Consider the following 13,239-nt stretch of genomic DNA (forward strand, 5'->3'; position numbering starts at 1 on the left):
TAGGTAGAGCAATATATACATACATCACTATCCAATAAAATCTAATGAAGTTTAGCAAAGAAATGAATAAGTTTAGAAATTTCTTATACTCTCCCTTTAGCAGCGGTACGATAGTAACTTTAATTATTATTTTGTCTATTGTATCCAATATCGAGAAATGGCGAGTTTGAATACAAAAATATTGTACTTACGTAGTACAGTTTTGGCGTGATTTTGGCACATAAAATGACAACCTTTTTTATGGCAATCTTGTGTTACGCAGCCATTTTGTGGTGCCAAGCCAAAATTGTAAATATGCGCCCAGTTTTGTCAGATTTCGCGGGAAAATTTAGTCTATGCCAAGGTCAGACCATTAAACCAGATTAACTAATTATTTTACCCCCTTTGAAGGGCCATAAGAATTGTCTTATGGCGGGTAATCTATTGAGATTACCCGCATTTCGCCAGCCAAAAATTAGCTTTTGCTACCTCGAATTCGAACTACCCAATTCCAAATTCCACAAAAAATCTGTCCAGCGATTAAACCATGAAAACGTGACAGAAAGACATCTGGATTTATAATAAAAGCATGGAAGCAGTATGTATTCCTGCAACAGACTACATCGACAGCGGTTTCGGTATCGTATGTCAATCGAAATTTATAGTACTCGAATAACGTAAAGTTGTATCTATGTAGTTAAATGTGCTTTATGGTAATAATTTGAAAATTCCGTGATACCGGAAAAAAACATGTTACGTCTTTAGTCCTTGCCCGGCCTCAATCGCTTTTGGATTGAAAAGTAAGAGAAGTCTGTAAAAGACATTTCTAGTGTTATCTAGACTTTAAATTCCAATATCATCATGAAGCCATTCATCGGCATTTCAGCATTTCCGAGACGGTAGGTTCTACCTCCCTCGTAAGGTGGTATTAGCATTTAGACTTTTTAACTTTTGAACTTAAAAAAACTTATTCGGCAGAAATAACACAAATAATTTCTTCGTCAATCAATACGATACGACACCAGCAATCAACTTGGTCACATTATTATGTTAAGGAAATAAGTTTAAAGGTGACTAAGGGATTCTTTTTTTAGGCGATGGGCTAGTAACCTGTCACTATTTGAATCTCAATTCTATTATTAAGCCACACAGCTGAACGCGGCCCATCAGTCTTGTTAAGACTGTTGGCTCTGTCTACCCCACATATAGACGTGACTATATGTATGTAAGTTTGATACTATTTTATTATATACTTAACTTTAAATGTAGTCTATGAATATTCTCGAGTTAAGCCATATTACTGTAGAGTTTCATCCAAATCCGTTACATATTTTGCATAAAAGAATCACAAACATAAGACTGTAAGAACATTCCAAGTTCCAATATTACAAGTTCCTACAAACCCTCGCATTTATAGAATAACTAGCGACCTGCCCCGGCTTCGCACGGGTGCAAAATTATAAATGTTATTATACATAAAAACCTTCCTCTTGAATCACTCTACCTGTTACAAAAAACCGCATCAAAATCCGTTGCGTAATTTTAAAGATTTAAGCATACAGACAAACAGACTAAAATAGCGACTTTGTTTTATACTATGTAGTGACTATGATAGTATAATTTTACCTCTATCTTTGGGAGCATACATCAGTGCGCAGGATCTATTGACCTGGTAAATGCGATAACAATAGGAAGTTGCGTTTTAATTACAGTGCGCGTTTGTAATCTTTTTAGGATCTTTTGGGTTTCGAAGCGTAGCGCGTAGCTCTCGTAGCAGTTAGTTGTAGCAAGTCCGTAGACCCAAATTAGATCCAATTCGATCAATTTTTTAAAACCATGGTTGTTATCAAAAATGCAAAGAGAAAGTGTTTGGATTTTTATATAGGTAGTTTATTGTATTTTTAAAAAGCAAAACTCGAGCAAGAGTATTTGAAACGTAAGTCGAATATTAAATTATGACGTAGGCTGAGCGTGTATTTCATAAGCTTTTGTTTTATTTTTTATTGTATGGTACTATGTTCGTTCAAATTGAATTTAGTCATTTAAATAATTTGGACAACTTTAATAGTAAATTAATGTAGTTGATAATGGGGTTAGTAATGAGGGCTATCGATCTTGCACATATTTATATGAATTAAAGCATTAGGTACCAATACTAACAATAATTAAATTGGTAGCTAATTTTCTTTTCTCGTCTTAAGCAAGTAAGTCAAAAAGATTATAGAGTAGTCAGCACGCCAACTTTTTATAATAAATGTGGAAAATAGTTTCGGGGAATTGGCTTAACACGAACATATACAACATGCGAAGTGTTTTGTGCACTGTTTACTTTTTTGAAGCTGGATACAAATGAAGCCTTTAATGTAAATTATAATTTAGGTAAGTAATGTAAGGAATTTCTTACGAAAAGTAAAAAATACAAAATTTTAATTGAAATCTGACACTTGCCGTGATAAATTTCATGAAATATTGACTTGTGCTTTAATTTAGTTAGGTGGCAGCGTTCCGATATTCGGTACTCGATAATATTAATAATTAAGTAATGATTTAACTACCGGACTCTTTTAAAATATTTAGCTTCGTTGTCAACATTAAGTAAACTAAAACACATGGAATAATGAGTTAGAAGCAATAATTATTTATGAATATTGCTCAATCGCCTAAACCTTACTCCAACATTATATTTTAAACATTTGACGAGATACAGCTCGTAATAGCAAATATTAATACCACTGTTGTGATAATTACAAGGGTTGAAAGGGGCGCGCTAGCGGTCACGCGGCGTGAAACAACGGAAATTAGTTTAATTTAGGAGCTAGCAACACCGACAATACATTCTGCGGGAATCGACATGAAAATGGCCTTTTTTCAATAAAAATGCACAGGCTGTTATGAAAATGGAAGCACTTCCTTGGTGAAATTCTTTGGTGACGGTGGTGTAGGAGTTAGAACTGAATTGAACAATATGATATGCAATAAATAAATTGAAATTTAAAATTTTTATTGACATCGAAGAATTCTTGCATAATATTATAACTATACTAATCTATATTACATTATAATAAATAAATAAATAAATACTGTATAAAATATAACTGTCAGATCTTCACAATACACACCATTGCAGAGCTTCATAATTTCTACAAAAAAATCAGACCTCTAACATAATTTACCAATAGAACAGTAATTTCTTGAAATATGAGAAACCCCATTGCGACAGTAGTTGAGACGAAGCAGATATTTTATCTGCTGTCTCAGTCACATAGACTTGCTGGAAATTCGCAAACGTTGCCTGACCCTCTCCGGGTTCAGCTTCTAAAAATGCATACGTTGTAAGTGCATACAGTGCAAGGCTAATAAACTTGTGAACTATGTGAATCCCAATTTCATTATTAAGCCATACCGCTAAACTAGACCTTTCAGTCTTTTCAAGACTTACTCTGTCTACCCCGCATGGGATATAGACGTGATTATAAGTATGTATGTATCAATATATGTATGCATTTATTTATAATATCCAGAATAAAGGATGGAGCGGTTCTATCTATTCTATCGATAACCACAGATAAGTAACCATATTGTAGCAAGACGACGATGACAAAAGTTTTAACTCACAAATTCCAAGAGTGTGCTTTCTGGACTCTGAATGTTATGGCATAACCACTTTATAAAGGGCTGGGTAACCCGCATTGTCGGACTAAGCATTGTCAAACTAAACAATAGTAGTATACTCGTCACCTGTCAGTACGAGTGCTTGGTGAAAAAATATAATTGGGCGGAGGTGAAGACAGCGAAAGGAATAGTAGTCATATTTTAATCACTATATTCCATGTTGTACGTTTAACGTTTTTTGTAGTTTAAAACTGAAGTTACCATTACTTCAGTATTGATTGGTGTTGTTGAAGGATATTTTTAAAGTAGAAACAGACAACGAATCCTCGACACTCAATATCTTAATCGTTATTGAAAATGTATGTTGAAGTCAAGACTAAGTATTATTGAATCAAGACCCAAGACACCTTAAATCGGCTGACGGGAAATAGGTACAAGGAAAACTGGTTTTTAAGACGTAAAGAACGTTTTCTCGGGAAAGAAAACCTCCTTTATGTTTTAAAAAGGAAACGTAGAAAGAAAAAAAATATTTTACTGTTTAGTGAGACGTTTGCTAAGTTCATAAAATTTTCAAGAATTTTATCAATGTTCATCAAAATACTTATCTTAGTATAAAGCACTTCAATGCCACATTCTTCAATCAATAATATGTCTTTTGGCAGCAACAACCAATGCGCGTCTCAGGGAAAATACCCAAAAGCGATAGTAAGAAGTATCAAATGTTAGGTATATTTTTTATAAGCGCAAGAGGTCAAATGTAACAATAACATTGCATATGTAGAAAATAAGTTATGGTAAGTAATGTTTTGTTAACATTACTTATTTTATTTACTATCTTATTAATAATAATACTTAAACTTTTTCTGGTCAATTGGTCAACTAGAATTATTCGTTAATATCTGATGGTCTGACCTCTGACAACAACAGTCCTTATATTTGACCCACTGGTTGAAGAAAAATTTTTGAGGTAGTTTTTAGTGTTAAGGTATTTGCAATCACTTCTAGTAATAAGTTACCATAAAAATGCCCATCTAAAATATTGTTTAAATTGTATGTACCAAATTTAAATTTTTTGCCGAGATTATTTCTTGTTATTGTAATGATTTATTCATCTAAGCAAATTTTACTCGTCTAATTTTTGAAATATCGCACACACTTAGTTAAGACTGTAAAAGACACAAAAAAATGTTTCATCCTGGAAAAACGTTGCGTACTTATGCGAGCAAATCCACTGGCAAATGTTAGTGACTTATAATTAAAAGTGGGTGCTACCGCTAGCCATCAAAGTGCTATCACAGGTTTCCGAGTATGAAGTGCACTGACATGAAACAGAGAGTACGAAAGATGCACTAATTAGGTTCTTGAACCCGCTTCGCTAACTTATCGCAATGCATTCGGTCGTTTTCTGCACATCACATTTTAGGTAACAGTTATCTATGTATGGATTCATGCATTGTTTGTTAGAAGCTTGCCAAAGTACCGGCTATTAGGTCAAAACGAGCAATATTTCAATTATGCACTTAGATAAATACTCCTTAAAGTATGGCAAGATACTTTGTACAAATATTATTTCATAAGGGTGATGTCAGCCAGAGCGAGTCGTTATTGAAAGTACCTCCATTCTACAGAATTAATAATAAATGTGAATAATAAGCAGTCATTACCACCGACGACGTCTAGCTAACACTGTAATTTGCTTTTTCGACGGCCTCAGCGGCGTAAAAGCAGCAGATTTAGCAAATCCCAGTTGGAGGTCCCGGGTCGACCACTCCTGCGGGGTGCGCCACCAGAGCCACCCCTCACCCGCCTCCCCTACTTTCACTCTTGTGCGTCGGGGATCTCGACCTGCTGTACTACGAAACACTGTTTACGCCATATACCACCGAGCGGTTCCCGACCTACCAACACTAGATATACGAACTAAAACGGCACGAACCCTAAATTGTACGAGGCAGGGAACATTTTTAGCGACGCGTCTAGGGCGTTATAAGCGGCAAGCACCAGTCACGCTATATTAGGGCGTGTTACTGCGGGCAAGAGGCGAGAATCGCATGCAATGCGAGTTTAACACGCACAGAGCAACTGCCGAAGACACCACCGGTCGAGTGGCGGGTCCCTCGTCACCGGGCAACCCGAGCTCGCTCCACTGATATTTCACGTTGCGAGTAACACTCTAATATTGAAGAATTCAAACACTTTTCGTTTCTGTGCTAATATTGTCGTTGTTTGAATATTACAGACGCCTACGTCACCCGCTGTAGCAACAACAATATTCGGCAGTTAGCATGTGCCTGACGAAGCGTAATGCGCCGTCCGGTATCATTGAATAAGTTCAAAGAAGTCTGTTGTTAGATGATTCGAAACCCAGCAGCCGCGACGATGGCGGCCTCGAGCGCCTACTTAGATTCAGATTATCAAGTCGTGACGTCATATCGATATCGCTGAATCTATTCGCTTACTGCTTAATCAGTACAACAAAATCATCTAGACATTTGGTTGACAAATAAAAGCGTAGATTCACGTTTACTTGTCCCACCAGGTAATGCCATTAAACCCATATTTCATTAAGTAGGTACCAACCTACCTATAATAGTCAGTGGCGATGGAGTGCAGAAGATGGTTTTGTTTGTCATAATATTAAAAATTACTGTAAATGTTTATCAGGCACGCCTGTTTCCTATAACATATCAGTAAGTAAGTAGGCATAATTTACATAGGTACTTAGGTACATTAAATACCATCAGTCATCTCATCTATATACCCTTTGCGAAGAGGACAGAACCAACTGTCTCGAAAAGTCTAGTAGTAATTCGATTCTTAAATATCTAGGATGCCTACGAAGCTACTTAATGTTATGGTATATAAATAAGGTGAAATTTTTTTATATTAAAAATCTTTCTAATTTTAGCAACTTGTACGATATAAGTTGGTAATTAATATACAAAGTCGTTATCTAAGACAAAATAAATTTAATTACAACTTCATTCAGGAAGATAGGAAGGCGACTTGTAGTGCCGCCTGGTGGCTAGAATTGGTACCAATACTACCAAGCATCCGGTTATTTACAAACATGAGAAAAGTTGTTACGAGGAAGAACGATTCGCGAAAAGACTGTTGTGATATCAGTTTTATCTAGTCAGTGTCATGGAATTACTTCTACGCAGTTGTTTACATTGTAGATGTAGGTAGGTACAAATAACATAACTGCTAATAAGACCGACGCAAGAGCAGCGAAGACTGAGCACACGAGGTCGTTCGCGCCAGTGTCGCCGCTGCCGCTGCTTCGACCCTACAGCCCACGCGATAAGGTACACATCGCCGCACGAGCCCGCTGACCTCACCGCCGGCAAATAATAAATATGTAACACTGATAAAGCCGCAGAAGGAATGACCGGCAAGTATCGAGAGTTATGTTTGCCAAATAGGACGGGTCATAGCGCCAAGTCGTCGTCCGGCCGGGGGGAGGTCACGTAAGTTGGTCGCGTTAGAAGAAGCGCAAGAAGATAGTCACGTGTAGTAAGTACATACCTGTGAGCGGCGTGGGTGGTGCGAGTCGCGGCTCGAACAACTCGTGTCGATGGCGCGCGGCTGACTGGCGGGCAGCAGAGGAGCGACCGTCGCCGCGGCAGCAGTACCGCCCGCGCCCCGCGCCGTGCATTCCATGCGTGCGCCCGCCGCCGTCGGGAGCGCCGTTCGCCGGTTCCATCAGCCTCGCCTGCCGCCGCCTCCCCATACGTATCTCGCACGCACGCCGCTCTCTTGTCACCTCTGTTTGACCCTCAGCCTATCCGCGCCGACCTCGGCCCGTTGTTCACGATGCACGACCCATCTACACGAAAGTCATGATAAGGTGGTAAAACTTCGCCATTTTAACACAATGCAAATAAGTTACGAATTCTTCATTACCTACAGAACAATCAAAAGCAACACAGTGGTACTTTTAACTCGTTTTCAAACTCACCAAGTCTAATAATGTATGTCCAACACTCATGATAAAATACCTACCTTATACCTAGCCATGTAATAAAACTTGGGATTCTTCTTTTAGGCGATGGGTTAGCAACCTGTCACTATTTGAATCTCAATTCTATCTTAAAGCCAAATACTTAGTTGAACGTGGTCTATCAATATTTTCAAGTCTTTTAGCTCTGTCTACCCCGCAAGGGATATAGACGTGATTATATGTATGTATGTAGGGGACAGACAATCATGCCTTTTATTTATTTCAACCCGCCTAAACAAACTTTTAGCTGCCCGAAACTTCACCTGCGAAGGGATTTGTATTACATAGTTACAAACTTTCATCACGTATTTCCAACTCCTGCTTTTACTTCTGTTTGGGGCAAAATGTAGTCTAAGTCCCGAGATCAAGCTTAACTTGGTGCCCAATTTCATTAAAACGGGTTCAGTTGTTTATCATCAGTTCATTTGGTTTCGGTGTGGTTTTGTGGTATGATGCCGTAAGTTACGAGTACTAAAGTTAAAGCTGGACCTTCTATTTTGGCGGCTTAGTTGGCAAAGAACACTCCATCCTACTCCTTAAGTATACGTCGTAAACGGCGAATTTGAGAATAAGGGATGTTATATGAATTAGGTTCAAAGTCCCCCGCAAAGATTGCGGAGGTCAGACGGGAGTCGTTTCGTGTTTTGAAACATGACATAACCAATCCAGGATCATAGTCAAAGAGCGCTCCCCAGGTTTTGCAGAGAAGTGAAGAGTTGAGTTGCATACATACATACATAAATATGGTCACGTCTATATCCCTTGCGGGGTAGACAGAGCCAACAGTCTTGAAAAGACTGAATGGCCACGTTCAGCTATTTGGCTTAATGATAGAATTGATATTCAAATAGCGACAGGTTGCTAGCCCATCGCCTAAAAGAGGAATCCGAAGTTTATAAGCCTATCCCTTAGTCTCCTTTTAGGGCATCCATGGGAAAGAGATGGGGTGGTCCTATTATTTTTTGTAATGGTGCCGGGAACCACACGGCACAGTTGAGTTGATTGGAATTAATACCAAGACAATTTAAGACCTATAACAAACGCCACTCCTGAAACTAAGGATAGGATTTTTCAGTATTTTTGTCTTTTATCACGGCGTAATCCCAACTGCAAACTTAGCTTCCAAGCTAGAGGTCCTAGAAGATCTGTTTACTTTTTATGCACCTTCCTTCAAAAACAGTATAGTACGTACTTGGAAGTACGGCACGATCTACACATAAGTATCGGGCGAAAAGAGGCGAAGTGAACCTATAAAATCATGAAAATTAGGTAAGTATGTTAACAAAGATAGCTTTCGACAGTTCTAAATCGAGGCTAGAAATTGTCATAGGTAATATCCGTGTCCGAATATATACGACGTATGAATCCCTAGTAACGGGGTAGACAGTGCCGATGCACTGTGTATACCTGTGTCTATCGAGAAAGAATCTAAAGAAGATCTAAAAGATTCGAAAGCCAAGTTTAGCTGGATGGGTAACAATTGTACAAGGATTCAGTAACAGATATCCAAATAGTGACAGGTTGCTGGCAAAAATAATCCCAATTTCATAAAGCCTTTCTATTGATCGCTACAATTTCCACGAGAAGGGAAGCAGTTGGCCAAACTATGCTTTTCTTAGCAATCAGACTAGCATGCAAGTTTGCGTAAGTACTTGTTTCATTATTAGCTAAATAAGTTAATTATTCCAAAGACAACATATTGTAGATACCTACCTACCTACTAAAATAATCTTGCCAACATAGGTAAATTAATTGAATCCAAAACACTTTTGTTGATTAATCATGGATTCCGAGGCTCCAGCCAGATTGTTGGAGTTCCGACCCGAATACCTATGACGTGGCTTTATTAACGACCTTATCTAATGACAACAGCCGACTCGGCTGCAGGCGGCTTAACGTGCCGCTCGGGGCACTGAGAAGCTTGCCATTATCAGCAGAGTAGCAACTATGGATAGGTAAGAAGAAATAAGTTATTAAGTACATAGGTACTTACTTATTGAGAGACGATCAATTAAAAAGAAACTGTATTTACTTAATCAACTTATATTTCATAAAAATTGGTTCAGCGGAAGTAAAAACAAAATTAGTATCTTTCCCTTTAGGGAAAAACACGTGGTTAGTGTTTTTCCCTAAAGGGGTATGCAGTGCGAACAATCTGGAAAAGACAGGAAGGCCACGTTCAGCTGTATAGCTTAATGGTGAAAATGAGATTCAAATAGTAGGTATATATGTATTATGTTTAAACATTTATTTATCCTGTTGTGCGCCATCGCCAATCTCCTATTTGGTTTTCTTCCATCCAAAGGTTGACTGGAAGATATTGCATCAGCGAAAAGTCAGCGTTTGTACCATCCCTATCTGTTTTGTACTGTTTTACTCTTATGGTGCAATAAAGTTTTATCTTTCTATTGTAGCGGGAGCGATGATTCGGGCGTAGAGATGTCGCCACACTATCTATCTATATACCTATAGGTTGCATATAGTATAGCCAATCGTATAAGAAGAAACAAAAGTGCATTAGCTTTTCCCTTGATTAACTTGTATACAATCTGCACGAAAAGAGAAGCAACTGGCACACATAATGTTTTTTCTTCACTTTCAGCAGACTAACTTGGCAGCACAATTTGCAAGCTTGCAATAGATTAATAGCTTATTCGATCTTATCCTTAGGAAAGACATGGAATGGTCCAGTTATAAAGGACGGCAATTTTTTTAATAGTAGGTCATTGTTTTGAGTAAACTACGGGACAACGGGACTCAGGTAAGGACGACAGGATACATGAGGAAAGAGTGATAGCAAGGTGGTAGACATAAAGGTAGAGAAGAGAAAGAATAGGTACTTCACTATACAAGGACGGTAGAAGAAATTTAATGACATTTTCCATGACAGTGACATTACGTTGACTTGACATTTCTGTAAACAATATTGCTGATACCGCGAAACAAATAAAACTTTCATGCATGTTTATGTACGCTCCCAGTTATAGACAAAGTTAATTTTTGCTCTTTTACATTTAATTCAATTCTTTTCACTTTTTCAGATCCTCGCTGCATATATTATAACAGTTATTCAAAATGGTAGCGATTACAATAACAACATTTACCAATCCTTTTTCATTTCATTGTTTTATTGATAATGATAATAAAAATGTATCCTTGACAAATAATATAGAAAGTAATGATATTTTATGCATAAACAAATTAAATCCGGAGATATCAAATTTACAACACGGACAGGTAAGTAGATATACTTTTATTTCAAAGTCAAGATATTTACAAAATTTGTTTGTTTTAACTAGTTGTTTTAACTAATAAATACTACAGATGAAACCTTGATCAGCTATATTCTTTGGGATTAATCGTGTTCATATTTTTTGTATCTTGACTAAAATAATATGTACTACTTAGATACCTGTTTGTAATATTCTTTAAATGAAAAGTTTAAATTAAACTTATGTAGGTACTAATCTGGATAAGAACATTTGCATGATAAACTAGAATTCCTTACATACACCTTATTTTTTATCTTTTAATTTATCCCTATTTCTAGGACTAATTTACCCAAAAAATTGTTTTTTTCTAGTATGTAGCGGTCATGTGGCAAAATAAATGGGCCAGAGGCATAGTTTCAATGGAGGCACAGTTTTTAATTTGGCTGATTGATTATGGTATTTATTTGCGACCAGATTGCAATACTGTTTATGTGGATTTACCACTTGATTATAAAAAGCTTCCTACCAAAGTGTTTGAGGCTAGTATCCAAGGAGTAACACCTGTTGACAAGGTAAATAAAACTGTTTTTGCTGTAATTAATATATGTAAGTAGGTACCATCCTATGTTATTCTAATAAATAATAAAATTCAATCCAGACAAGAAGTTTGTTGTATCAAGTGACTAAGGTTCTAATGTAATGAATTTATTTTTACATTATGTATTATTTTTTTGAAATACACAATAGATACATATAAATCACTTCTTCAGCCACAGCTTGCTTGCTTTTCTTAGTTCCACTTTATACATTAGATGGCGCCACCATAAAGTTTATGCATATAAACTAAACTAACAATACATATATTTATAGTCTTATTTTAGTATAATCAAAACTTTTATTCTATTCAGGAACTAAGTGAAACCTGCCAGATAAAAAATGTAACTTCAAGAGATTGGAACAAAGGAGCTATTGATAGGGCAAAAGAACTCATAGCAAGTGCCAAAAAAGTATACTTTATACCTATGGCTATGTTGAGTACTATGCACAATGACATAGTAAGTACATACAGCTTATCCTAGCTTCATCATTTTATTTTTTATTTTCCCTCTGTTTTAAATCACTCATTCACTAATTTTTTCAGATTCTTGGAGACCTCTATCTGCAAGACAGTATTAAAGGAACTTTTAATATTATAGATGAATTAGAATTATGGCCAATTTTTCTAGAAAGGAATGTGGAGACTTTTGTGCAAAGTATGGAATATAATAAATCTTCTCAATATTTGCTCCTTATTTATTTGCTTAAAAATTGTTTGTAATAAGTGTATAATTATTTCTAGACATGCCATATCATTACTCAAGCCGCAGGCGGCATCGTGCGAATCTCTTGAAGCCCCATCTTGCCAACATACTGTTACCAACGATCTCATTGACCATCAGTCTTGAAGATTATAAAAAGTTGTGCATAAACTTACCATGTCCAGACACTGCTTCTGCTGTTAGCACTTCTCAATGCAACTCTGACTCAGAAGATGGCAGCACTGTTATAGAATATGGCGGGAATTACAAAAAGGAAAAAAAACTGTTCAAATTAACACCAACTGAGATTGAAAAGTACTGTAATATGTATGTGGTAGTTCATGGTAGGGAATATAATGTTTTGAATGTGTTGTTAAACAAAACACGAGACTTGAACATGTGTGAGAGATACAAAGATCATGATCTGAAGTCTATCGGGCGAGGGATCACTGGTAGACCATCTGATTAGCTTTTGATCTATCTATATTTTTTATTTTTTTATTTATTGGTTGATATTTTACATCATTAATATAATTCCTATTAAAATTGAAAAACAATCAGGCATGCATATAAAATAAGTTTTTTCATCGTATAGGAATAACGTAAGTAATCATTAAAAGTAGAATTACCTACGTAAGATTTCATTTAAAGCAACCTGATGTAGGACTTGAGACTGCATGATTTAAATTTGTAATCTCCGCAATCAGCAATCATTTTTTAGGATGGTACAAGTTTGAAGAGCATTTTGTGTGTCCACATAGCATTACACTGATTTAGTGTAAAACTATTTTATTTGATGCATGTTAAAATATTCAGCATGTGGAAATTTAGTTATTGTTTGATTTACTTGAAAACCTAAAAGGTTTTTTTTTAATTTACCACACGTGTATGTCATTGGCGATAAGCAGTTGGTTGTTGATAAAGCTGTTATTGATTTATTGTTCGTTGATTTTTTTAAGTTTTCAAGTTAACCATGATACTTTGTTTTTTTTTGTTGTACTTGAGGAAAAATCGCTTCCATAGTAATATTTATGGAAAGACCAAAATTGTATTTATTTTTCTTAGGTTAAGAACAATCGAATTGATTGTTGACTGCCGTATTATTTTTGTGCCATGTTAGTATTATTTTTTTCTT

The 13,239-nt window shown here is 36.4% G+C and overlaps 2 protein-coding genes across 4 annotated transcripts in view; one reads left to right on the forward strand and one right to left on the reverse strand.

The window, feature by feature from the left end:
• The window catches only part of LOC106143143 (zinc finger protein 91), a 28,979-nt gene extending 21,806 nt beyond the window's left edge, over positions 1-7,173 (reverse strand). The window contains exon 1 of the mRNA XM_013345152.2: positions 7,120-7,173. The gene's annotated coding sequence lies outside the window, so the exon portion shown is untranslated. The remainder of the gene's footprint in view (positions 1-7,119) is intronic.
• On the forward strand, positions 6,724-13,208 carry LOC106142991 (uncharacterized). 3 transcript variants are annotated; one of them, XM_060954715.1, is made up of 7 exons: positions 6,724-6,776; positions 10,200-10,355; positions 10,636-10,831; positions 11,178-11,378; positions 11,715-11,861; positions 11,948-12,059; positions 12,146-13,208. In XM_060954715.1, exons 3-7 carry the CDS (start codon positions 10,670-10,672, stop codon positions 12,571-12,573), a joined length of 1,050 nt encoding a protein of 349 aa, XP_060810698.1. In that variant the 5' UTR covers positions 6,724-6,776; positions 10,200-10,355; positions 10,636-10,669; the 3' UTR covers positions 12,574-13,208. The 3 variants fall into 3 exon arrangements, with proteins under 3 accessions (XP_060810698.1, XP_060810702.1, XP_013200405.1); XM_060954719.1 differs by lacking the exons at positions 6,724-6,776; positions 10,200-10,355 and adding an exon at positions 10,531-10,563; XM_013344951.2 differs by lacking the exons at positions 6,724-6,776; positions 10,200-10,355 and having other exon boundaries at positions 10,593-10,831.
• Positions 13,209-13,239: the final 31 nt, after the last annotated feature.

The sequence above is a fragment of the Amyelois transitella genome, chromosome 2 (genome assembly GCF_032362555.1).
Source record: "Amyelois transitella isolate CPQ chromosome 2, ilAmyTran1.1, whole genome shotgun sequence".
NCBI classification, from domain to species: domain Eukaryota; kingdom Metazoa; phylum Arthropoda; class Insecta; order Lepidoptera; family Pyralidae; genus Amyelois; species Amyelois transitella.

Excerpts from the sequence above, each read along its gene's own strand:
- LOC106142991 (XM_060954715.1), top strand. The coding sequence starts at position 10,670 with ATGGTAGCGATTACAATAACAACATTTACCAATCCTTTTTCATTTCAT. Across the intron at positions 11,862-11,947 it reads GTACTATGCACAATGACATA|ATTCTTGGAGACCTCTATCT; the intron begins GTAAGTACATAC and ends TAATTTTTTCAG. Across the intron at positions 12,060-12,145 it reads TGTGGAGACTTTTGTGCAAA|ACATGCCATATCATTACTCA; the intron begins GTATGGAATATA and ends AATTATTTCTAG.